This window comes from Ammospiza nelsoni, chromosome 4, assembly GCF_027579445.1.
Source record: "Ammospiza nelsoni isolate bAmmNel1 chromosome 4, bAmmNel1.pri, whole genome shotgun sequence".
Lineage (NCBI taxonomy): Eukaryota > Metazoa > Chordata > Aves > Passeriformes > Passerellidae > Ammospiza > Ammospiza nelsoni.
Window position 1 is genome coordinate 64643205 of NC_080636.1, and position 25179 is coordinate 64668383.

Here is a 25179-nt window from a genome sequence, read left to right on the forward strand (position 1 = left end):
TTCAGGAGTGCAGAGTTTGCAGAAGAACTACAGATGTTTAGGCAGGACCACAAAAAATCCAGTTTGGGTTTTGTGAGTTACATGTTGCTGATAACTCTGATGATTATAGGGCCTCTATTCTAAAATAATTGTGTTGATGACAGTTTGGGAGCTCTACAGAATAATTTTGGTTATGTTCATGGTCCCAAAATCTACACACATAGGGACTCAAGTACAGGTCCCACTTCTCAGGTCAGAAACCTGCCTTGTCAAATCCCACCTCTGCATCAGCAAGATAAATACTAGCCAAAAAATAGAAAAGTTTAGTTCCTGGATCAGAAGGGAGCTATGGTGTATCCCAGGCCGGCACCAAAGCCAAGCATTCAGGAAGTCAAAGTGGAGAGGTAAGAGATGAACTTCAGAGCACTTTCACCTCACACTCTAGATGCAATATAGGATTTAGCTAACCAATAAAATCCAACTCTTTTTCTTTTCCCTGGGTAGTATCAGTTGAGGACAAAATGAGGCTTAATCAAAGGCTGTAACTGTGAATATTTTCCTCATAGAAGAGCTAAAAACTTTTAAAATTAAATGCATCTCCCCCATTTAAAAATCAATTTATACATTCATGTCAGAGGAAGGGAGAGAAATAACTCAGAGTGGCACTTGTGTTTTAATGCATGAAAACCAATGGATGAAAGCAAAAATAAGGGCATCCTGCTTCTGATATTACAGCACTGTCCCTAGAACCTAAACATACTGGGAAGACACCAAGGCCAACAGACCAAAAGCAGCCGAGGTAGCGGAATATTGTGTACTGCCATGTCTTCTTGGAAGTAAGGATGGGATAAGAGAGTTTACAGTTTTAAACTGGCAGAGAGGGCAAATAGGAAGTAATTGTTAAATTTAGTGGTTTGTTTTCATATGTTCATTCATCTTTCTATCACTATAGTTTACATTCTTCACCATCATTCTTCTGTGGCATTTTTGGCCTTGCCTCTTACCCACACAGTAGCAGGATTTTTGTCAGCAAACCAGAGAACCCCAGCCGCTGACAAGTAGGGACCAGCAGGCCTGGTTCACTTTGAAAAGGAATGCTAACTGAATCTCCAAAGCCCTTTTTCAGTTATCAAAAAAGAAAATGTCCTTACCGTTTGCATAGCAAGACTGCTTGTCAATACCCAAGGAGTAGCCAGGCAAACAGGAGCAGATGTACGACCCTGGAATATTGATACAGGTTTGGCCACAAGTTCCCAAACCACCTTCAAGGCACTCATCAATATCTGAAATTGGTATTTGAAAAAGATCAGGAAAATTCACCTAGCAAAGGCAGCAAAGAACAAGAATAAAATTTGATAAACTTACCCAATAATAAATTGTCACAAAATGTAAAAATTAAATGAGGGTGGCTATGTTTTCCTTCATGCGTTAGTTTCAGAATTATAGGGGGTTGGGGGCGTAATTTATCATTGTCACATTCACAGTGGTTTTGCAGGGTGCTGGGTTTTTATTTTGAGTTTTTTTGATTGCCTAGGAAAATTACCCTTTTCCCTAGTGTCTGGGCACTGGCCTCTAATTGCTCAAACACAGGGAACAGACTTGTCTTGATTTGTGTTATTATTTGCTATGCAAATGCAACTTGCAGCTGCTTGCTTCTGTCTTTATCCCTTTTTCAACAGTAATAATTTTGCCAACAAATAAACAGACTTTGCAAAACAGCAAAGCAGAAAACAGATTGTCACAGCACTGAGGTCATCATTGAGCTCATTTTTGTTTGAGTCAAATCTCAAACAGACATACAAAGCACTTAAAGTCTCCCACTGTATTCTGACAGAAACAAGCCCAAATCAAGGCACTGAGCAAATTCATTAGAAACTAGGCTTTTAACTGGTAGGTTAGGCTAGAAGGTTTAGGAATTGAAAGACATTTGAAGTATTTATGGTGTTTTGTCAGGGCTTGAGGAAGTGACTATTAATTAAGCCCTAAACAAAGGAATCTGTTTAAAAAAAAAGTCTACCACTGAGGACTGTAGTTTATACTAAGGGGGAAAGAAATTTGCAGTACCATGGATAATTGTCCCACGAAATTGGGATAAATTTTTGTTCCTGCTGAAAACAAACACATCTGATATTAACTTCCCAAGGTACTTAACATCTGACCGTCCAATATGCTGATATATTTCCTGTATATTTTCCTTCTTCAACTACTGTGTGATGGTTGCTCTAAGGAGTAGCTTTTTTCTTGCCCATGTGACTCAGCACATGCAGGAATGAAGGAATAAACATATTTTGTTTTAAAGAGATACATTTAAATAAGTCACTAAAGGATTTGGATTCACAACAAACTAGGTCTGTGTGTGTTATGTGAGAATTCCCTTAGTTTAAAGAACAACGCCTTGACTACGAGGAACAGCAATTTAACCAACTCACAAAAGTCTCTGAAAGAAACTTTCCCAGCAACTCAGGGAGATCCAAGCAAGCAGATCTCTCATATCCCGTGGCTCTGCAAACCACTCTTCCAAACTGCTTTAAGAAACTATGCTTAGAAATAAGTGTTCCGAGGGGTTTCATCTGTGCCCAGGTACCAAAGGTGTTCAAAAATAATGTCAATGCTTTTCAGCTGCCTAATGTGTCTGTACCAACTAGGGAAGGCTTCCATATTGTTTACAGAGTTTTCCCACAAGTTCATGCTCCAAATAGCAGCTGAAGTAATTTGACAATGTATGAAATGTAATCAGAGCACATGCAACTGATTCTTGTTAGATTACAAAGATAAAGCAGAAGTGTTTTCAGCAATGTAATTTCATAAAGTACTCTAATTCCAACCCACAATTTTCTCCAAACAATCAGCTTTCAGGAACATATTTTCCCACATGTACTAGGATTGTACATTCCATTCTCCACGGCATTAAAAGAGAAACTCTTCGAAATCCCCTCTAGGAAGGTTTGATGAGCTTAGAAGTGTGTTAATGTTCTACAGACACCATGGGCTCCAGGTCACCACTAAAACTAGATACTCCTGGCAAACACTGCCTGGATGCCAGTGACACCAAAGGGCTCTTTGGTGGCCCAAGGGGAAGGGCTGTGATGAGCTCAGCTCCTTGTCCAGCTGCTGTCAGAGGTAGACATGAACACTGTTTGCCACTCCCTCCCTGATGCACTGGTTATCAAATCAAGAAACTGGTTGACTAAGCTGGGCACCTGACATGATCCAGCCACCAGCACCACAGCACGTGTGAGAATGTGTTGATAATGTAGTTTATGTCTGTCAATATACTTTTATGACAGTAATAGCTTGCTAAATGAGCCTGAAGTTATTTCTCTGTGGAAATCACAAGTATGGGTGAAAAAGGCAACCGTGTAGATATAGGAGTGCTAAAGAGGGAGGTTTTTTGATAAAGCAGTGTGAAGCACAGATGAGCTATTATTCAATCACAATAAAGAGTACATTAATTGAGAGTTAAAAGAAATAGGCCTGGCCTATAGATTAGACTTGAAAGACTGCTTTCACTGAGAAGGATTTGTGTTCATAATGGACAGAAAGCTGACAAGAAAATTCAAATCACAACACAAATAAACACAGGAGAAATTAATGACTGTGAGGACAAAAAATGCTTTTTTTATATGGCAGTGGTCAGACTATATTGGCATGCTGTTTGTATTTCTCAGATAAAGGTTGTTAAAGGATCATGAAAAATTAGAAAGTGTATACAACAAGGATAGAAAGCCTGATTTGAAGGTAAAGAAAATGCCTTTCTTTCTATGAGAAATTCAAGAGCTCAGAATGCTTAAATTTTCAGAAAGAAGCTTGGAAGAAGGATTAAGCGCCACAAATTAATACCTTCCCAAAGAAAATGCAGCAGATTTTCTAAAAGACACTATAATCTTTTTCAGGAACAATTTAACAAGCAGTGATAGCTGAGAACTAAAGCCAGGGAATTTAAATTCGGACATTAAATTCACATTTTAACAGGAAGGGTGAATCACTAAGGGAACTAGTTACCAGGGAAAACTCTGAAGGCAGTTTATTCTAAAGTCAAGGTCAGACTGGGAAGACATGCTTTACCAAACACAGGTTACTGAGCAACAGACCAAGATAAAAGGACAATGACACTTTATTTCCAGGGGGGATTCTCCAGGTTTATATGAGTGTACGAAACTGACTGTCCAAGAATGAGAGCACTGATTGGTCAGGCTGCAGGAATTTACACTCTTTTCTCAGTAAAAGCACTTTAAGAGAAGATTTCAGGGTTATCAGCCTGCCCGTTTTCATCACCACCAAAATTCACACAGTAAAAGCAAATCCCACACATACTGAAAAGCAAGCCGTGGTTCCAGCTGAAGACTGGCTCTCGAGGAAGGAGAATTTCCCAATAACAGAGCAGGGGCCCAGGGCCACAGGCAGCTCAACCACTGGACAGTGCCCTTCCAGTGGTGAGCAGGAAGAGCCAAGAGACACTGTCATTGTGAAACAGGCCACAGCACTGCCAATGTTTGGCTTTTATGGCTTTAACAACAGAAGAGGATCCTATGCTTAACACCCTCTCTTCATTGCTTAAAGCACAAAAAAAAAATCCAGGCAAAAAACCCAAATCGAACCAACCAATCAAGCAATCAAACCACCAACCCCAAAGTAAAATAAACCAAAAAAATCTGGTTTCTAAGGTTTAGGAGAACTCAATCAGAAAACCATCCATCAGGTGTAACTAGCAGTGCCTTCATCTGCAGTTTTAGTGCCAGAGGAAAGCATGGAGTTGCATCCTGTTGAAGCTGTTTTACGTGTCCTGGCAACCACATCCCCCAGTGGGAACTTTACCCTGTGAAAGAAATCGGCTTAGTGAACACAAAAGCTGTCTGCAGTGCCCTGACAGCCAGCCCTGAAAGGAAGAATGAGGTTCTGCTTAGTTCTCAAAGACTTCTTTATGCAAAAAATGCCTTGAGAATCAGCAAAAACGATGAATCATGTCATCACGATGTTGGCAGCTCTCAAAGACTTTGCATACAAATATACTACTTTATTGAGAGTCCTGAGAAAGGCTCTGCTTGCAGAAGGTTGAAGCATTAGTATGCCTGGCAGGGACACAGAGAAACCACAGTGAGCCAGAACTTGAATTTCATTATGGCCCCAAATACATACATTATATACATAAAGTATACGTGCAGATACATACACTCAAATAACCTCATGCAAATCTAGCTCCTGGTGAGTTGGACTCATGATTAATTCAATCAGCTGTTCAGCTTTTCAACAAGGCTGAACATGAAATTTCATCTGGGTGACAAAGAAAGAAACCCATCACTTTTATCTATTGTGTTTAAAGCATCTAGCCCAAAGAACAGAAGATAGCTGGAAATGGAAGACACTCCAGCTATCAGCAGCTCAAAATGAAACAGATGATGCACAGTTCAATATATTTTATCTCCAATTTTAAATGAGGCCTAAAACACAACCTGATCACTCAAATTTTGAGAGGGTAGAGGTTGTGAAATGCTCATGTACCGTGGTTAGAAATACAATATGAACACAATGAGGGCGTTACAACTCCTGGTGTCTTCCAGGCCAGAGATGATAATGTCACAGTTATGACACCAAGTGAGAACAGATGATTTATCAAGTATAAAATCAAATCAAATTTATAATTTAAATAAAATTTAGAAAAGAGTTGCAGACATCTTGTAGAGAAAGGACAAAAAGATCCCCAGGAACAACAGCATCTCTATTTTTTCCCCTTTCTGGACTCCGATCTTAAGTGTTTGCTCACTAGAATGGAAAAAAATTCCACCCTTGAAATCAATTTTATATGAAATAAAGTCTATGAGTAAATTAGTAGCTACAAAACAAACCTCTACTTCCTGGATCATGCAACTTCCAACATATTATTGCTGGCTTGCCTATCAAAGATGGAGGCCATGAAGCATCATCAAATACTGTCATCCAGCTCCCTTTACAATCAGATTTCAAATTAGATACTAAAAAGTAGTCAGGTTTATTTTAGAACAGAATACAAAATTAGTAACTACTATTTTACAATGAGTTTTTTAATATTAGTTAATGGCTCAGGAGTCTGCCCCTTAGACCTCTTTAGTATTAGGCATCACATGATGGGTGATGCCATTTTTGTCTTTTCTTGTAACATATTTGCCTCCTTTCTATTTTGAACCAAGTTCTCATAGCTGAGGATAGTATTTCTCCACATTCAGCTGGATCCAACTGAATGTGAATCTCCTCATGAATTGGTCTGTGGTTCAGACCCATGTTTGAGAATTACTGGCTACTATTTTAAAAATATTTACAAGCTCCTTTTCCCACATCAGTATAATAAGAAGTAAGCTAGCTGGAAGACAGCTACTGAAAACAAGTCAAAAACACACCTCCACTGCAGCTCATCTGAAATACAGAGGGAAGCACAGGCAGCTTATCAGGTTTATCCCTGTCATGACAGGGGTAGGGAGCAGTTCCCCATTTCATTGGCTCTTACTGCTCCTTATGAGATGCTTGCAAAGAAAGAGAGTTAAAAAGGTTTTGGCATTTCATATTTCTCAGAATACACACAAGAAGTTTTAACAGCATGTCTTCAGAAGTATTGAGTAAAGTGAAGACAGGATTTAGATAATTAAGGGGAATTTAAAGATATAAAACAAAAACTAATAACTTTATGTTCCTCATCTCAGTGGTAGGAGAGAGGTGAACAGGAAGAAAGAAAAGAGTAAAGCTTCACACACAGAAGGAAGCATGTGACCAAAAGAGGTGACCTACATAGCTGCAGTTGTCACCTTCTAATTGCAGGCTGTAGCTCTGTAGGAATGAGCAGCATGTTAGCCCTGTAGAAGTGACAAGGGCTCAGCAGTTAATGTCAGAATTTGGTAGAAATGTGCTGAGTTTAAGAACCTATGATCAGTCAAAACTTCAATAATATGGGTCTTGTTTTCCTTCTTCCAAGATTTTTTTACAATACTGTTTGGTATCTTAAAAATTATTATCTTTCTTCATTTTTCAAACTTACACAATATTTAAAGTCAGCCCTGAAACCAAAGTACACTTCCAGTCTTGCAGTATCCAGAATATAATATATTTACCCAGGGTAGCCCAAGACTAATCCAGAATATAATATATTTACCTAGGGTAGCCCAAGACTAACAGACATTAATATCTACTCTAAAATTGATAATGCAAGAGGCTGCTCTAGGGCCTTCTTCAGACAAACAAGGAAAACTTTTTCAGTCTTGAGTAGGGAAAGCATCTATGCACCATGAGAGAATAAAAAATACTGTTGTTAACGTGGTGTTTCAGGAGGGCACAAGGCAACTGGTTCCAGCGGGCGTAGGCCCATCCTCTGGTACTTACCCTGTTGTGCTTACATTGTCAAATATGTTACAAATCAAAGCCCTCCTGAGACCAGCTATGCATGTGGTTTTTTCTTTGTAGCAATAATAGCTCCTCTGTAGGCCAGACTATTTTTTTTCAGAGGTAGAAGGTTCTATGATTCTACTGGAGTCTACAAAACATGAGTTATTAAACGTGACTGATCCACAATCCTCACAGCATCTTAAAATAAGCTATTAATTCAAGATGGCATGTCAAAAATTGCAGAAGTGCTTCCAATTCTACCATAACTTGTCAATATATTGATGCATTCATTCATCAGACTAGTTTAGCTCTGACCTTGTGATCTCTTCTCCCAAACTTTCTTTCCTATAAGCTTTGCTGTTTTGGGACTAACAGTGCCTCAGAAAAGTCCCTTCTCTCTTGCCATAACAAGTCAGGATTCAAATAATCCCTCTTAAAATAACTGTATAAAATTATGTGAGACATTTAGGGTTAGATTTCATTATATTTCCACAGGATGAGGAAGTCTTTGATCTTTGAATATCTATAGAAATCAAAGGAACTAATTAAGGAGTGAGCTATTTAGCAATGTAAGAAGATGACCCAGACCTTCGTCTTCAGCCTCAGTGTGGAATCCAGATCTAGAACAGCCTAAACACATTCCTGCAAATATCACTTGTAGCAGCTCACTAACAAAGAGCAGACACCTTCTCAATTCAGGGGAACCCTTATGGTGGGCAGGTTGCCACCACAGCCTCAGAGGATGAAGAACATTTTGCAATCGGTGTATCTATTACAGCTCGCCAAGAATGGTGGCCAAGCCACGATTCAGCTTGATGTCATTGTTCACAGTGCAGTGGTATGAATCACATCTCCCACTCACCACTTTTATCCCCAGTATTGCCTTCAAAGCCTGCCTCCAGCTTCCTGCCACTTGCTTCCACTGCACCCTCTGTCTCACATCATTACTGAACTAGAATATCACACGTCCGGTCCTATGCTCACAGCACCAGTCGTGTGTCCAGGACACAGAGGAAAGAGAAAGGGAAATCCCTAACACCAAAGCATCCTGCAGTCTTACATTTCATGTCAAAATTTCACCTTTGCTCAATCCCCTGCAATCCAGTGGCCTGTAATTGAAAAATTGCTGTAATGCTTCTCATTTTTCACTTGCTCTGTGTCACATGGAATTGCTCAGAGTATGTCACAGTAACATCAACTCTTCTGCTGATATTTCTTGAAGAGTTTGCTGACCTACCAGCCAATCTGTTTCAGTGCTTTATCCAGAGTTCTTCACTCATACAGCAACTAATTTTCAACAGAAGAGACTTTATGCAGAGCTGGTTATGTCTTCATTAATGGAAGACCAATATGCATCAATGTGCAAAATATGTCCACTGGGGAAAAAAAAGCCTTTGCAGCCTTTTGCATATTAATATTTAGAGCGGGGTTTTTAACTCATTGAACAGTAGCCAAGCAATTCCCTTCATCTCAGTAGGATTCTCCCATTATACACAAGCTCTTAACTGGGAAACCCAGTAATGCAGAAGCCATAGCTAATGGACATCCTAAAGAGCTCTTGGAAGCTAAGTACATGCTAGCAAATGGTATGGATCTATAGGAAAGGCTGTGTAAACAGCAACAGCTGCTAAGGATACGGCACACCCACTGCATGTATCTCAGCCTGAACTCACAGAGACCCAGGCCTAGGCTGGTCCCATGGACCAAATGGCCACCATCAGCAAAAAGAGGGAAGATGATTCCTACAGGGACACCCTCTGGTTTAAGTTTGCCTAAAGGGAGTTCAGTCTGTGCACTTTGAGAGTGCTTTTCAACATGAAGCAAACATAGTAGGAGGTAGCAATATGGAGATTAATTTCAGAAGTGTGCTTTTCCTTTGAACTGAAGCATCAGGGTAGGAGCACTCCAGGTGTGTTCGGCTCTCACATAAACCTTCAGTCAGGTTTACATTTGTACACAAAAAAATTCCCAGCTCCTCCCCCCTCACTTTGACAGCATTTAACATGCAGGCTTCTATTTTGTGCTTACGAGATGATATTTCTTGGCAGAAAGCACAGAGGAAGCACCTGTTACTGGATCACTAGATTCATTACAAGAACTGAGTCAGAGCCTCTGAAGCCCGAGGAATCTAAGGCAAAAGCATTACCTGCAAGTATCAGGAGCTGCTTGAATCCTTTCAGAGCATTTCCTCATCTCCTAACTGCAAAGTTCACAACTTCATTGGCTCTGGATTTCTTGAAAAAATCTGATCTCACGGTAGCAATGGAGGGAGAAGGGTTCTGTCATCCTTTGTCTTACACTTTGTAAAGAATTGAAACTTGCATTTTATATGCTCCAAATCACAGGAATGTTAGTGTTGCATATTTCTCCCAGACCTCCCTACTACAGTATTAAACAACCTGCTATTCATGTATTGTATGAGATGCTTTATTAGCATGAGCACACACACCTAGATGTAATAATGAGCATAGAAAAAATAGCTTTTAAAGTTATCTAGCCTGCATCTAAATGCATATTAATACATAATAATTGAAACACTCTTCATATATGTATACAGAAATAAAAAACACACTTATACTCAAACTTTTCATAAATTGAAGCATGAATACATGCATGCTCATGTACTGAAACTATGGAGACACTAAAGCTATGGTAGAGAACAGTTCATATCTATTAATGATTATATGAAAACCTATTCTGCTTTCTGATAGTTAAACAGGCAGTGCTGATTTCTGAAAAAAAAAAAAAAAAAAAGAGTTCTGTACATTTGACATGCAACAGATATTGAGAAGCTGATTTATCAGTTCTGCCAGTACAACACACAAGCAATCTGTAAAAAACCTTCAAAAAATTTAAAGCCAAATTAAGAGAATACAAATGCAGTTTTCTTAATGTGGGAATGTTCAGCAACTTACCTACACAAGCAGAGTTTTCAGGCTTTAGTCTGTATCCATTAGGACAGTTCCAGTGCTGCAGAGCTGAGAGGTTGACAAAACCAATTTTAAAAACCACTGGCAAAAAAGCAACAAGGAAGAGAAACATAATCTTGAGGGGGTTTTTGAGTTGTCACTAGAGAAAAACTAGCTTGTATTCAGTCATATCCAGGACAAGATGAACATGTGTAATCCCAAAAGTTTTCTGCAATCTGTCACTTTAGACTCAGACATCTTATCACAATTTCAAGTTTTATCTTTGCCTTGCTTTTCTTGTCACTTTAGACCTTACTGTGTCTGACTACAACCTTGAAGAAATTCCTGGGAGATTTCTTCCCCATACACATCAGGGCTTTTTTCTCTCGCTCTTTCCTTTCTTTTTTTTTTCTCTTTTGGAAGCCAAGTATGAAATGCCTGACACTCTTGCCACAAATTTAACACAGTTCAAAAGCCATGCTTGCAAGGATCACTTCAAATTTCCTTGCAACAAAGCTGCTGTTTAAATCTTTAAAGCAGAGAATTCAGAAAGCTCTTCAGCACAGCTCTCAATGGAATGCAGGGAGCGAAATCTCCAGGTACCGTCCTTCTCCGACTCGCAGTTGTTTTTTACATCCAGACTTGGATGGACTCCTCTTTTCTTTTTAAAGCTCTGCTTGCCCCACCTCTTCTCTTTTTAGTACCACTTGAGTGAACCCTGTGTTTGCACATAGTAATGTGGTCAGTTCCTTACTACAGGGAACTGAGCCAGCATGCAGATATCCAGCCACCCATAATAAATACAGTCTCTTTAGAAAAGCAACGCCTCCTGCTCAAGAAGTACCTGCAGCTTGCCAGCTAAGTTTTTTCCATAGAGATTGCAGGCAAATTATTCAATTCCTGTTCATTCTCAATTAGTTGCATTCCTCTTAATATCATCATGTGTTTTACCACCAGAAATTAATTTTGTCATCAAAACATTTCATGCAAAAATCAGGGGGGAAAAAAATCCCTCTGGTTTCTCTGATATATTTTTACTGGAAATCCAAATCAGATTAAGGACAAGTTCAGATCCAGGGTATGTGTTTGTAATTTTGAGTTGAAACTATCTATCTCAGGTCTGAATTTGGCCCTTATGCCTTTCCAGAAGAATACCTGTTGTCAGAGCAAGGGGTAATGTGTTCTGAGCCTGCGTCACCCACAGATGTTGCAGACATTTATATGTGCACTGCTGCTGCACAAGGCTGCTGTCAGGGTGCAATGCTCTTTTACACCTGTTCCACTGAGGTATAAAAACTAGACAAATTCCAGATGCTCATAATTCTTCAGTATTGAAAAAAAACTCATTTTTCCCAGCCCATCAGCCTAGACCAGCAAAGCTGTAAACCACAAGCATAAGTTTGTGCTTCTAAGATTTACTGAATTTTGAAAGTAGTGAGATTTAAGCATGTGCCAGGCTTTGTTGAGCTAACTACTGAGACAATCTGGTTCTGCCACTTTTTTCTTTCCTTTGATTTGATAAAATTTTATTTCTGGAGTGCTGTGCTGGAATGAATACTAACACAACAGCTGGATACAGCAGCAGCATCAGAAGGTACCTGCAACTGTACGAGTTCTGCCTCAGAATTCTCCTTCTCCTCTCCCCTCCCCAAATTTGTCTGAATCAGTAAGAGTCCAGACTTGTACTGTCGGAAACCAGGATTAAAACCTGATGAAGAATTGGGCCACTCTCCATTAAAATTAACTGTTTCTTGATGTTTCTGTCTGTGTGCAGGCACGTTCTGGTCTCTCAATCTTCACTGCTACAGCCACTGCAATTAAATCCAGACTGACAAATGGCAGCCACATTTCCATACACTCTGCTCAGAACCCAGTCTTTATCCCACATGCTATGCTATAAAATACAATAACAGTAATGTAAATTATGCAGGGCCAGACTCATGCCAAAGAGCATTTGCTTCTCCAAATAGTCCCTGGGAATACAAAAGGGCAAACAATGTGAAAGCACAGTATAAAGCCATCCCATCTAGGATTACAGGATCCTGCTCAGGAACTGTGGTATGTTCCACATGAACTTCTTTTACTAATTCTGCAGTCATCAGTTTCTCCTCACACAATTTTCTTCGCTGTTCGAGCTGGGAGCAAGCAGCCCTGACAGCTTAGAAGGAATGTGTCACTTCTTTGTGAGCAGCCACCAGCAGAATGTTTGCCAGACCGTGAGGGTGGCCATCCCAGCACATCCTGACCTCTTCCAGGGCAGACTCACACAAGCTTATTGAAGGAGACAGAGTGAATAAGCTCTCCCTTCCCTTTTAAAACCCAGAAACAATTTCTGTCTCACATTCTTTTCGTCTCTCATTTACACACATTGTATTTTCTGAACATCTCCCTCAATCTTCCCACACTGCTCCATTTCCACATTTGCCTTTACACAAAACACAGCACATCCCAGAATTTCTTTTTTTTTCCCTCTAAATTAAATATAAATATAGAACTCTCTGCATGCCAATACCCCAACAACCTTTTTTGAAGGAAGAGAACCCTTCACTTTAGCCAGGTAGAGACCAGTTAATAAAATTGTTAATATTACCATGCTAGAAGTATAGGAATGGCTTAAAAACAGGAAGAAAAAAAAATCTTAAGAGTTGAATTAATTTTTGTTTACCCTTAAACCCCAAATTTAACTTGGGCCAGAATTAGTTACCAAACCCACAGCATGATATGATGTGATCTAGGCCAAAGAAGGTAACTACCCATTTTGAAGTGAACAGAACCAATCACTTCCCCTAAACAAACCAGAAAGTGCTCAATAAAGTATTAAATGCATCAGGCTGTGCCACACCTATGCTTTTAAAACATAGGGCTTTTCACCAAGTGATTCAGCATACTGCTCACATTAATTCCTTCACACCTGAAGTCATTAAGCATTTCAGAAGTTGTCAAAATGAGTTTCCAAAAAGGAAATTATTGTGCTCACCTTCAGGTATTAAGTACAGCAATCTACATTGGTCTGGCACTCACATGATAAATTAGACCAAATTAGCTCTACAGTCTAATTTGCCGGGCTCCCTGCAGAATCAGTCCCAATGATCTTAAAATCATCCCAGTTTATCAAGTGTGAAGAATTTAGTTGAATTTGACCTGCTGACTGAAGACATTTATGAACTAACAGCAAATAAAAATTTTCTCCCTTTCTCTTGGAGTTCTCACTATCTTTGTTGGCTTTGGAAGGCTTTTTTTACCAAAGTTGGGAAAGATCATCCAGCAATTCAAGTACTGGGGGGCTTCTTGGCAAACAGCTGCTGTAGTTCAAGGACAGTATATTCTGACTGTTTCTAAAATGTGGAGGAAACAGCCCTCCCTCAGCTTCCCATTATCTACATTGTGCTAATAAATATATTGTTTAAGTCATATATTGGCTTTATTCTTGTTCACTACACATTACACTAGCTTTTAAGCAGTTGGACTTCTGTTTCTGTCAGCCTCTGAAAGGTTAATTCTGGCCTTAGGCATATTCTAACGTGGTTAAAGTTATATTTTTTAGTGAAAATAACCTAAATTACCACCAACACAGGTAAATTATTAAATGTGAATTCAGTGATGTAGCATAGGTAATGTGTAGCAGCTATCTCTAGTACAAATAGCACAGAGCAGTGAGGAACATTCAGATCCCACAAAACAGATTCCAGAACCTCTCCAACTGCCCCAGAAAATCTGCCCACCCCTGGGACAAGATGCTCATGAATGTGTCACTCTGTCACAAAAGGCAGTGCCACCAGAGAAGCAGCTGATTGACACAAGCAACTTTTGTGATGCTACTGGGGATTTCTCATAGTGCTCAGAAAAAACCACCCAACAGTTGCCCAGTCCTGCCTTACGCCTCCCTGCTGCAGCCTGGCCTCGGGGTCAGTGTGGGGCTGGCTGACTGATCTCTGTATTTCCTCTGACACGACAGTGCTGGATTCAGTGCTGTTAGTGCCATTTCAGCAGGTTCAGCCTGTATCATCCATAATTCTGACAAAAGGGACATTATGCCATGTGCCTTATTATGCCTGTCAGAGCAGAGAGAGGCCCAGCATGAGAGACTGGCATATTGCAGTGCTCTCTAAAAGCAAGAATGCCTGAAATCTCCTCCTGAGTATGATGGCCATTCTGGCTTTGTCCTCAAGCATGTCACTCATCACTTCAACAGTTTGGAGATTATAGTTGGCTGGCAGGATGTTTTAATTTAATTTACTAATAAAATTAATTAAATAGTGGGACTTCAAATCATGAAAGCTTTTTGAAAACCAAGTGTTATTGTAAGTAATCTCTTTCCAGTTGTCTGTTGCACAGCAGCAATTAGGACAAACACCCGCTGGGTTTTTTTGGGAGTTTGAGTACCATCATTTATCTGCTATGGTTACATTTTTTTTCCTACTACAAACTGATTCTAAGCAAAAAAAAAGGTTTAAATAATCTGTGTTTAAAGCATACTGTTAACTATAGCCAATATTATCTTTTTTAAAGCGTTTTGACATTTAACATTTTAACAGGCACCTTTCACCAGCTGCTATACAGTAAATGCTTATTTCATCAGCTAGACCACACTGGAATCCACAGAAGGATCCAGAAAGAAAGTTAAATATGCTTTCTCTCCTATCCTGACAGCCAGAACAAGAGTGAAACATTCTGGGGAAGGCACATAGCACATTACGGACTTATGACATTTATCAATGTTAGATGACTACCTCAGGCCTCTATGTTAACAGACATGAAGGAGTAGTTAAAATAGCATGTTGAAACAGTCAGTTGGCTCTCTGAGGTGGAAACAAAACTCAAGATAAAGCAAGTCATTTTTTACCATGAATAAGATCTATGCAGCTTGCTATGTGAGAACATTTAACAAAGGATCTTAGTAACAGGTATGGCATTAGCTCAGAGTTAAAAAATGTATCTTCTCTGTGTGTTTTGCTGTCTCCATCCCAAGGATAGCTCTGTTTCCCTCACAGCAAAATGATTTCTAGTACACATACTAGAAGAGCTGCCCTAACAGATCTCTCAGAAGAAAGGCATTGGCTGAAATCTAATTTCACTAATTTTCAGAGTTCCTGAGCACTCACCATTTACACTGATACCAGCAAGAGATTAGGAATTTATCTGTTAGTCCATATGCTCTTATTTCAAGTCCATCTATCACAAATATTGTTACTTTTACTTTTTTATCTCATAAGTCCTGGCCTGGGGAGGTGAACAATTAAATTTAGTTTTTGATCAACTTTTTCTACCTCGTTACAGACATTTTCAGATGTTTTTTTCTTCTTCTGACCCCAGAGAATAAAGAGCAAGGAACATTTTGTAGTTTTGTCTCATAGTTGCCTTGCTGGCTATGTGGAACAGCATCACTGCACTTACCAGTCCAGTTCACTTTGTCCAATTAACTCCATCTCACCTGGTGCATCTGTAGCACCAGTTTGGCACATCTACACAAACTCACACCTGCATAAACTTACATCTGTCTAGCACGCCTCAAAGGCAGAACCAAACAGGATGGACAATAAATAGGAATAGAAGCATAAACAGGCATTGTTATAGTCAGCTTTCCACAGCAAAATGCAATTGTCTTGGATTCAAGACAATTCCAGTCTTGAATTGGAATTCAGGAGAGAATTGAGACCTTGCCAGGGCCCAGTACTGAGCTCCTGCAAGCAGGTTGCAGGATGCTCCCAGGTGTTGCCATACTCAAACACTCTGAGGGAGGCAATGACATCCTGAGCATGTTGCAAGCCACATCCTCTTTGTGGAAGGTCATTATTTTCCTACAAATGCCCATGCAACTGATATCAGAAGCATTCTCTGGTGAATTGGTGGGCAACCAAGAGCATGTAGAGTAAAATACACTTCTGGGTGCTGGGAATGTTCAGGTTTCCTACAATTCACAGAACAAGTTCAAGAGCTCTTTGGAAGTAACTTTTTCCTGATTAGTACATCTTTGAGCATTGAGCATGTCCTGAAATATTTGCTCAGAGCCTGCTGAAAGTAAACTTGGGCTTGGAAGTACAAGTTTTTGATGTAATGGCATTTCTTGTGTGAGACAATTTTATGGGTGCAATATAGAAGAAAAGCAAAATAATAAATAGGGTCAGACCCTACCCAGAGTGGCCAGAGTGGATTTCTCATACCAAATTGGGAAGCAGCTGGCACAGAGTGATCAGCAAGGGCTCTGCCATGCAGGAGGCAGCTTGACCTGACAGCACCTCAGGGAGCTGCAGGCAGGGCAGTGCCAGAGCCTATCACAGACCCAAATGCCTCTGTGAGCGTGATATCCCAGGACTTGGCATCCAAATCCTGCAGCTACCAAACACACCCTGCTTGAGGCCACAGCTGCCAGCTCTCCATCTAAACAGGGACAGGGAGAGAAGAGCAATGGGGAAAAAGGCTGGGGCATTAAGCACAAGCAATAACCCACATTATATTTAGCCTTTAGATAATGGTTCTGTACTTCAAAGCTTTGAACAGATTCCATGTTGCTGGTTGGAGTGTGAATATGGAAGCTCCAGGTCAGATTCCTCTGACAGTGGTGATTTTAGAAAGGGGAGAAACCACTCCTTGCAGTTTTCATTTTCCCTCTGGAGCCCTGTAAAACACTACTGCACTACAGGAATCCCCTGGGACTGCCTGCAGGAGTCAGGAATTGTATTATTTCTACAGTAGTTTTGAAGAAATTGAAATGACCTTACAAGGGCTTGGTCTCAGGCACTGGCCAGGCAAATACTAAGAACTGTGCTAAGCACTAGGGATGGGAGAAAATCACTTTGCAACACAGCAGCATAAAATAATTGTGCAAGCAACAAACAAACAGCAAGCAAAGAGCTCACTAACATTCACACACATTCTCACAAAATGTCTGCTTGGCTGCACACAACAAGCAATGTCTGTCTAGCTGAAGGGTGAATGAGCAGATTCCTGGAAGCTACAGCTGCCTCCTTTACAATTGCCAGTGTGTGCTGGCTGGCAAAGCCTTTACCTTACACCAGGTAGGAAAAGCAGCAGTGAAATCAATCACGGTTAGGCTTCGCAAATTAAAATGTCTATGGATGCATGGAGATGTGGATATGTGCTGTTACCATATGCACAGCATATTAAAGGGTTCCTTCATTTCACCTACATCCATGCCACAGGCTTCCTGAGTGATCCTGGCATACTGGGCAAATGGTCCAATACTTCCTTTTACATGAAGAAATGTTATTTAATTTAACAGCTGCCATAAAGTACACTGAGATTCTTGCACATAAGGTTGTACTCAAAATTGCAAAGCAGTTGTTCATTTATTCCTGCTACATCACATAGAGAGAACAAACTAGGCCATAAAATACAAGGTGAAAGAGAAAATTAATTTGGATTTGTACATGAGTTGTGTCAGAAATACAGTGGTGTTAGAAAGCACTGAAAATTTTAAATATCACTTGCTATTCTCAGAATGCAATATATATTTATTTCTATATGGAAAAGCACAGTAAATATATATTTCCTTCAAAGGAGGTACGTTAATGCTTGTAGTGCTTTTATACCAAAAATCATTGCAGTGTATTATAGAAACTTATCTTTTTCAAAGTACAAGCTAGATTTATTGTAACAAAATTCCTATTAGTGCTATGAGAGCATTTTTGAGGGTCACGGCCTCATAGACTGTATAAAAAAATGCTCCACACTCTCAAGTCACTTCACAAGCTACCAAACTAAAATTGCTATAATAATGAACACAGTATTTAACCCAAGATCACCATCTATAAGATGCAACCCACCTATTACAGCATCTTTATCAAAAAATTGAGTATTTCAAGGCCATTCTGTGTAATATTACAAGTGGGCATTAGGAAAAGACTCTAAAAAGGAGCCCCCACCAAACTCTCCTCAGCCATGTGCATGGAGAAGGTTCCTGTACCTCTTGGGCAGTGCTTTGCAAATTAGCCATAGGTGCCCAGTTTTCCAAAATGAAATAAGACTCCAGTAAGGGGAGAGGGGCACAGGAAATCTATTCTGGGAGTCTGTGCTCCCAATGGTGAAGAGACTTCTCCATTTGCGCATTTGCATTTGGCTGCCTTATTTAGAGCTGGGCTGGCAGGCAAGGCAGGATGTGTCAGAAGAAACCCAACCACACCAAAATATCTGGGGCAAACACTAAAATTCTGTTGCAATCTACGTATTGAGAGAGAGGGGCTTATAGAAGTGTCCACCTTATGTGTGTTGGCACGGAAGTCAGACACTCATCCCTGCTTACATTCCCAGTGCTCACAACCACTCACAGCTGCAAAATGCACTAAGGGCAGGGGCTCTCCTCAAATGTTGCTGGATCACAAGCTTACCTCCACATTCCAGGATGAAATACCCAGAGTGACAGCTCTTCACTTTCAGACATGAAGGAGAAACTGATCCTGAGCTCACTGATGCCAAATTCCCACCGATTACATATAAAACACTGGACCAGGCCTACCTTATGGAAATGACAGGTTCTTGTCTTGACCATCAGCACAGCTTAAAGAGGTACATTTCTATTTTATCCCTCAGAAATCAAAAGTGTTTAAGTCCTTTAGTAAGAGGATATCACTATCATATGATCTCAAAGGCCCACTTAAGTATTATTTTTTTAAAACAGGTGTCGTGGGTTGACATCGTCGTATGGTTTAAATTAGGCCTGACATTAAGAAAAAAGAAAAAAATTGGAAAATATTTCTAAAATATTAGAAAATAGTGGCAAGCATAGCAGCAAAAAAAGAGGACAGTCTGATTAAGGCCTCGGGATATGGCTTTCATGTCATGCCCTTTCACACCTGTCCCAAACAACAAGGTGCTACTGCAGGAGCGTACGATATGGACTTTTTTTTCCCAATCCAAAGTCTACAGGAGGTTCCATGAGCAAACACTCGCTAGCAATTAGTATCAGTATTCCTTTTCCTCTACTGCCAAAAGCAAGCACCTCTTCACTGATATCAACAAAGAAATAACACCTTCAAAAATTATCAGTTGATAAAGATTATTCAAGGCATGGTGATCTGTGCATCAAGCATGCAGCTACTACTAATGCTTTTATAACAAGATGAAGAACAATCTATTAAGTGCAGAAGCCTTCAAGAGAGAGAGTCTCATAAGCAGTTATTGCTCAGTGGTTTGCCTGTACTGATATTTGGCTATTGGAACTCTTGCTACTGCTGTACCCAAATGAATAAATGACAACATTCATCTTTCACATCCCTCTGGTTTTACCCGGACTCATCAGATTAAACACTTTGTGGAAACTAATGTACAAAGAGGAAAATACTGCCATATCTTAGCTTCATGTGTTTAACATAGACAGATTTACCATGTAAACTTACCTCTGAAATTGCCAGGATTTCTCCTCACTAACCAACTGAACTTTTCATGGAGGTAACATAGTACCTATTCAGTAGCTGAATAAGTAAAGTCTTTTTGATGCAGCAAAGTTCTTGGCAGTCAGTGCTCAGGCAATGTTGTTAGGGCTTGAAATAATGCTCTGGAGATTGGAGTCTGGACTCAAAGCAGTTTTCTGTGCTGGATTGCAGACTTACTGAGAAGCAGCATTTCCACAACTAGAATTCAACCTACACTAAAGAAGGTCTTGGTGTGCTACATTGTGAGTGGCAGTCACTTTTCCTTTCTGCAGTATTTTTACTTACACAGTGGATGTCCTAAATTCTGTGAGTGGCAATTTAATGGAAGCTGGAAGCACTGTTTCTCATAAACTGCTGAACTTTCAGGATGGTGGAACTGCTGTGAAACACCTGCACATAAACAAAAAAAGCACTCTTGCAGAAATGTGCTGGGCAGAGCAGAGGTTGCTGAGTAAGGCCAATTCAAAAAATCGTGGAGAATTTTCATTTGTTTGCAGTGATTATTTATCCATACCAGGTTCGTACAGTGACCATTCAGTTGCATCTCCATGACCCCATTACCCTGCTCAAAATCTCAGTCGTCTGTGGTCTCCTCAATAAACAATTAGTCAGCCTCAGAGGCTTTTTTGGTAGAGCATTTTTTGGGATAGGTTTAAAATACATTAATAAGGGACATTTTATCTATTCCTTTTTTATCAATACTGCAAGAGGCTTTCCCTCTACCTGACACATTGCTGAAGCTACCAAGATGTGGAAGCATATTCTGAACCTCTCACACATCCCAAGCTCTCACCAGACACTCCTGCTATTTGTGCCTGCTTATTCTTGGTGTCTGAGCACTGCCAGAAACAACGTGGGACAGTATTCATCTCACTGTAACTGGAGCACCGCCCCCCTAAATCCTGCACCACTGGCATTTGCTGAAATGGCTATGGGTTCAGAAACATTGTCAAATGTCAGTTCCCAGGATGTTGTCAATAAATCATTTAGAGCATCTTTTCAGAACCTATTCCTATGTTTTCTCCACAGCCCACACAAGGCTGGCATCATACAGCTCACAAAGAACATGGCCTTTTGTGGAACTTACTCCAAACATTAATCAGAGGAAGAAATCTCATCATTTCAGCTATATTTTTAGGTGGTGACATTTTATTTCAACTTCCTCCAGGCCTGTCCCCCTGCCCTTTTGATGAATCACAAGCTATTTGTACTGTAATGGGCTTCCATAGTTAAACTTTTGTTAATTCATTCTGCCCAGAACTATAACTGGGAAGGATCAGAAAGATGTGCAAGGTGTGTTTTGAATGTAACATATCTAATAAGAGTACATCACCTACATAGCTTATTTCTCTCTTCAGTTTCAGTACTCTACGCAGGGGGACTGACAATCATTCAGGCAGCAGCACTGTCCAAGTTCACTTCAGCTACCTTTCTAATTGCCAGCTGTTATCAAACACTGGTCTAGATTTTCCCACTTAACATGTGGCCCATCTAATTTTTACAGTTCAGTTAGATTCCATTGATGACAAAGATGTCAATCTTGCAGCTCCTTTCCTATGCAGACTCTTCTTCTGTCCTTCAGCCTAGGTTTTCCCTATCCACAGGTCTTGTTGCAAAGCAGCTACCTCAGCTTATGAATTCATATCAAGTATGGTGAAAAAATCATGTACAATAATAGAGTCTTTTATCCCCCAAGTCAGATTTCTCTAAACTCTACTGAAGATCTTTCCTGGATCCATTACTGGAACTGGTGAATTGTTACTATTCTTTCTCCTCTCAGGTCTTGCCCATAAGCCAAACAACTGGAGGATGAGGTCCTTCCACTCAGGGCATTGCATACTGTTCAGCAGAGTGTTTTTATTCTTTACTTAACCTTACTTGTGTGTTTTCTGTAGGAATCTCCCTTGCTTCTCATGCATTCCCCTCCACCACAGCCTTTTGGTTAGTTTAGAATCTGTGTTTGATCAGGTGCCAATTTAGTACTCAACTTCAAGGCAGACTTGCACATAGATAGTTACAATAAAAATTCTTGTTTCCTCTTCCAGCCACAAAACTATTATTTATGTGTTCTGCTTATACAGAGAGCCTTTCTAAATGTTCATCCACCAATTCTGGGCTTTTCCAGGATTTTATTTTAAAAAGAGCAATTGTTTAATATTATTCCTTTTTTTGGCACAACTTCTGGCTGATCACCCCTTAAAAGAATTTTCAGGACCATTCTTCTAGTTTCTTTATGCAGGTCAATGAGCTTTAGGAATCACGATTTTTTTCTCTCATATCATTTGATTCAGATTTCATTTCTAAATCTCTGAATCTTCAGTAGTGAGAAACCAAAAACTTAATCACCTTGTGACCAGCCAAACTCTTGTCTCTGCCAGCCCACATTCAGGCATTCTCTAGTGTTAAATTATTATCAATGGCACAAGAAAATGTCACTTTACTATCAATGAACAAGGGACTTTATTACTTACCTCTCCTCATGAATTCCTGTTACAGTTTGAAAGAAATATTTCATATAGCTACTGGATACAATGTCTATTCAATCATTTTTCCTGACCAGAACAAAGACCATTCTTTCTCTGCCTTGTGAAAAATGCTTATTTCCTTGTTTTCGCTGCTGATTACTCTATCCAAAGGGAATGTCTGCTCCTCTGTCAAAGAGTAAAGAATGCTCAAGCAAGGAACAAATAAACAGCACTTTTGTGTATGAAAATATGCCTCCACCATTCTAGAGAGCTCCTTCCCTCATGTTGAGAAGCAATTTAGCACAATCTTCTACTGAAAAATGCTATGCTCATATTTTAGGCTGAACCCAGAATGACACAGAACTCCAGGAACTGAGTGCTTTGGAGATATTGATCCAGACACAACAGCAAACAGTACAATTGCAAGGTGCTGTGCCTAGGTTCATGTGGAAGTTAAATCACAGAGGGAGAAAGGGGACAAGATAAGAGTACAATAAGCAGCCAGCTACAGAGAATGGCAAATTAAATTTAGGATAATATTACTTTCTCTAATCCCCAGCTATGAAACATGATGCTCAGAACAAACGAGTGTCACAATTCCTGTTTTCACATTCATGCTTCAGCAGGAGGAAATCCCTCCACCGTGTCACTTCTGTGCCAGAGAACAAGAAACACCAAGCATATTCTTTTTTGGAGAATCAGTGAGAAACCAGAACAGGTCACTCAAGACCTGAGAGCATGCTCTGGATAAACACCCACAGATAATGTCATTCATGTGCAATTTGAAACAAGCAATGCACTGCAGGATTAGCTTAACATTGAAGAAGGTTCTATGCAAAGAGAAAAATAACATTAAAGAGAGTAACGTTATTTTGAATTTAGTTTGCCATGCCATTTAGCTGCCTGTTTACTATATGCTTATATTGCCTTCTTTCTCTCTCTATCATTCAACTTCCACATGATCTTAAACACAAGGGACTGGGCTATAAAACAAAAAAATATAATTAATCCAAGCTATTTTTGGAGTCTCAAGCAATTGGCCAAATATTAGCAGGAAAAAATTCAAGACACATGACTCAGTAGTCCATCCAATCAGTCCATGACATTAGATTTCATCATCATTAATTAAATCAGGTTCTAACAAAAACCAATACTTATGAGTATTGGATTTAATTTCCTTTTTCTTCAACAAAGGTGTGACTGTTTTAGAGACTGGAAAATACTACAAAGTAGACTATACATAGTGTTTTGTTCCTTTTTTCCAAAACAATACTAAACTAGTAAGAATAAATGAGAGTCAAGCAAGAACCTGATCTAGAGATTTGTTAATGAGTTTACTTTTTGAAGTATTAGAGAAATTTGTTTGAGGATGCTAGAGGTTTTCTTCAACTGTATGTCTAAAGGAAGGAAAATACTAAAAAAAAAGATAAAAACAACAAAGTATTCATTTACTTGACCAAACAAGCAACATATTGAATTTAAACTAGAGTTGCACCAAATATACTAGTAATTGTCATTTTGGGTCGTTCTTACTTTCCATCTAGTCCAGTAGCATTCTCAAGTGCCAGCAGCCTATATCAGAGGCCTTAGAAGAAACTGCTTGAACTTTTCAAAGATCATGACAAAAAAAAAAAAAACAAAAAAACCAAAAAAAAACCTGAAGAAAAAAACCAAACCACACCAAAATAAAAACCCAAAACCCAAGAAACCACAAATTCCTTTGCCTCCTCCTTAAAAAAAGAAGATAGTTCAGTAAAATATTTGATAGCTCATCACAGTTTAGAATAAAGTATTTTCTTGTCAGAGCCTCTTCTGCAAAATGCAGACATTCATACACTGTCACTAAACTGGTATTCCATTATTATGAAAGGTTAGTTGTAGTTGTTTGCACGGTCAGCTCCTTTCATAATACTCTTAAGTCAATCAAGGGTCTTTCAGAAATACCAGACCTCAAGTTAGAACAAATATACTTAAAATATATACCTGGCAGGTGCTATTGATCTTGCTGCAGCAATTTTACATTCTTTTTTAAAACACTAGGTTAGGATGTTATTTCATAAAAAATAGAAAATGGAGAAAAGTGCAGTTACTTCTGTATTGGAAAATATCATATCCTTTTTTTTCATAGCTGCTTTCTGCCTTTTTGATTGAAATGATTCCTATCTTGAACACCTATGAAAAATAGAGCTTTGTTAAAATAAAATAAAATCTTCATACAGCCTGATTCAGACTGATATTTCAGCTTGATTTTCCTCTGTTTAGCAAGGGAGTCTTTCAGATATATAAAAATGACACATTATTTGTGCCTCCATTCTGAAGAGAACTCTGATCTCTTGAAATTCAGAGTAAAAAAATTCAGTTATTTGTAAATAAAAAATAAAGCATCTCTTCTATGGAGAACTTCTCATTTTCAACAAAGGGACATGACAATGCTGACCTGGAGCTTCTGTGACTTCCTATAACACCTAGAACAATGCAATGAATTCTGTGAGAGAAGGCACCCAGGTCAGCAGGCTTCCAATCTACACACAGTTAGATATTTTTCTAAAAGTTCATTTTGAAATTTCATCTGTTGTCATGAAGAAGATTCAAGTTTGTGTTTACCTCCCAGCCACAAATCTAACAAACTGGTTGTTTTTAAAACAAAGTCATACATCAAGATTGGTGATTGTAGTGTATGTATATTTTGGTTTCAGAGTCTCTCCAGAACTGTTGCTGATGCATGCCCCTCTTTTTTGCAATAGACTCATAAGCTACCTTCAGTTTAAAGGCAATGCCCTCCAAAAACTTCTCACAACTTTCACTGGGGCACAGGCAGACTTCAAGGCCAGCTTCAAGTGCATTCTTCAAATTCTCCCAGTGCCATTGTCCCACACTCCAGTTTTATAGCTGCCTCCACCTTGTCAAAATTGGGCATGTGTAGAACTCCAATCATTGCAATAATCCAGCAGTATCTTCATGCATCATTTTACAGCTGCCTGTCTGCAGATGCCCCAGCACCCCTGCCACGCAAATGCAGAATTGCAAGTAAAGGACATTGTGGCACAGTCACAGAATTCTCTAGGACATCATCCTTCTGTTGTTTCTAGC

The 25179-nt window shown here is 39.5% G+C and overlaps 1 protein-coding gene across 1 annotated transcript in view; it reads right to left on the minus strand.

The window, feature by feature from the left end:
- Positions 1-10853, minus strand: part of EGF (epidermal growth factor) — a 57718-nt gene extending 46865 nt beyond the window's left edge. The window contains exons 1-2 of the mRNA XM_059471348.1: positions 10242-10853; positions 1131-1262 (exon numbers count right to left, since the gene is read on the minus strand). Coding sequence (XP_059327331.1) covers positions 1131-1262; positions 10242-10368 — 259 coding nt within the window. The 5' untranslated portion in view covers positions 10369-10853. The remainder of the gene's footprint in view (positions 1-1130; positions 1263-10241) is intronic.
- Positions 10854-25179: the final 14326 nt, after the last annotated feature.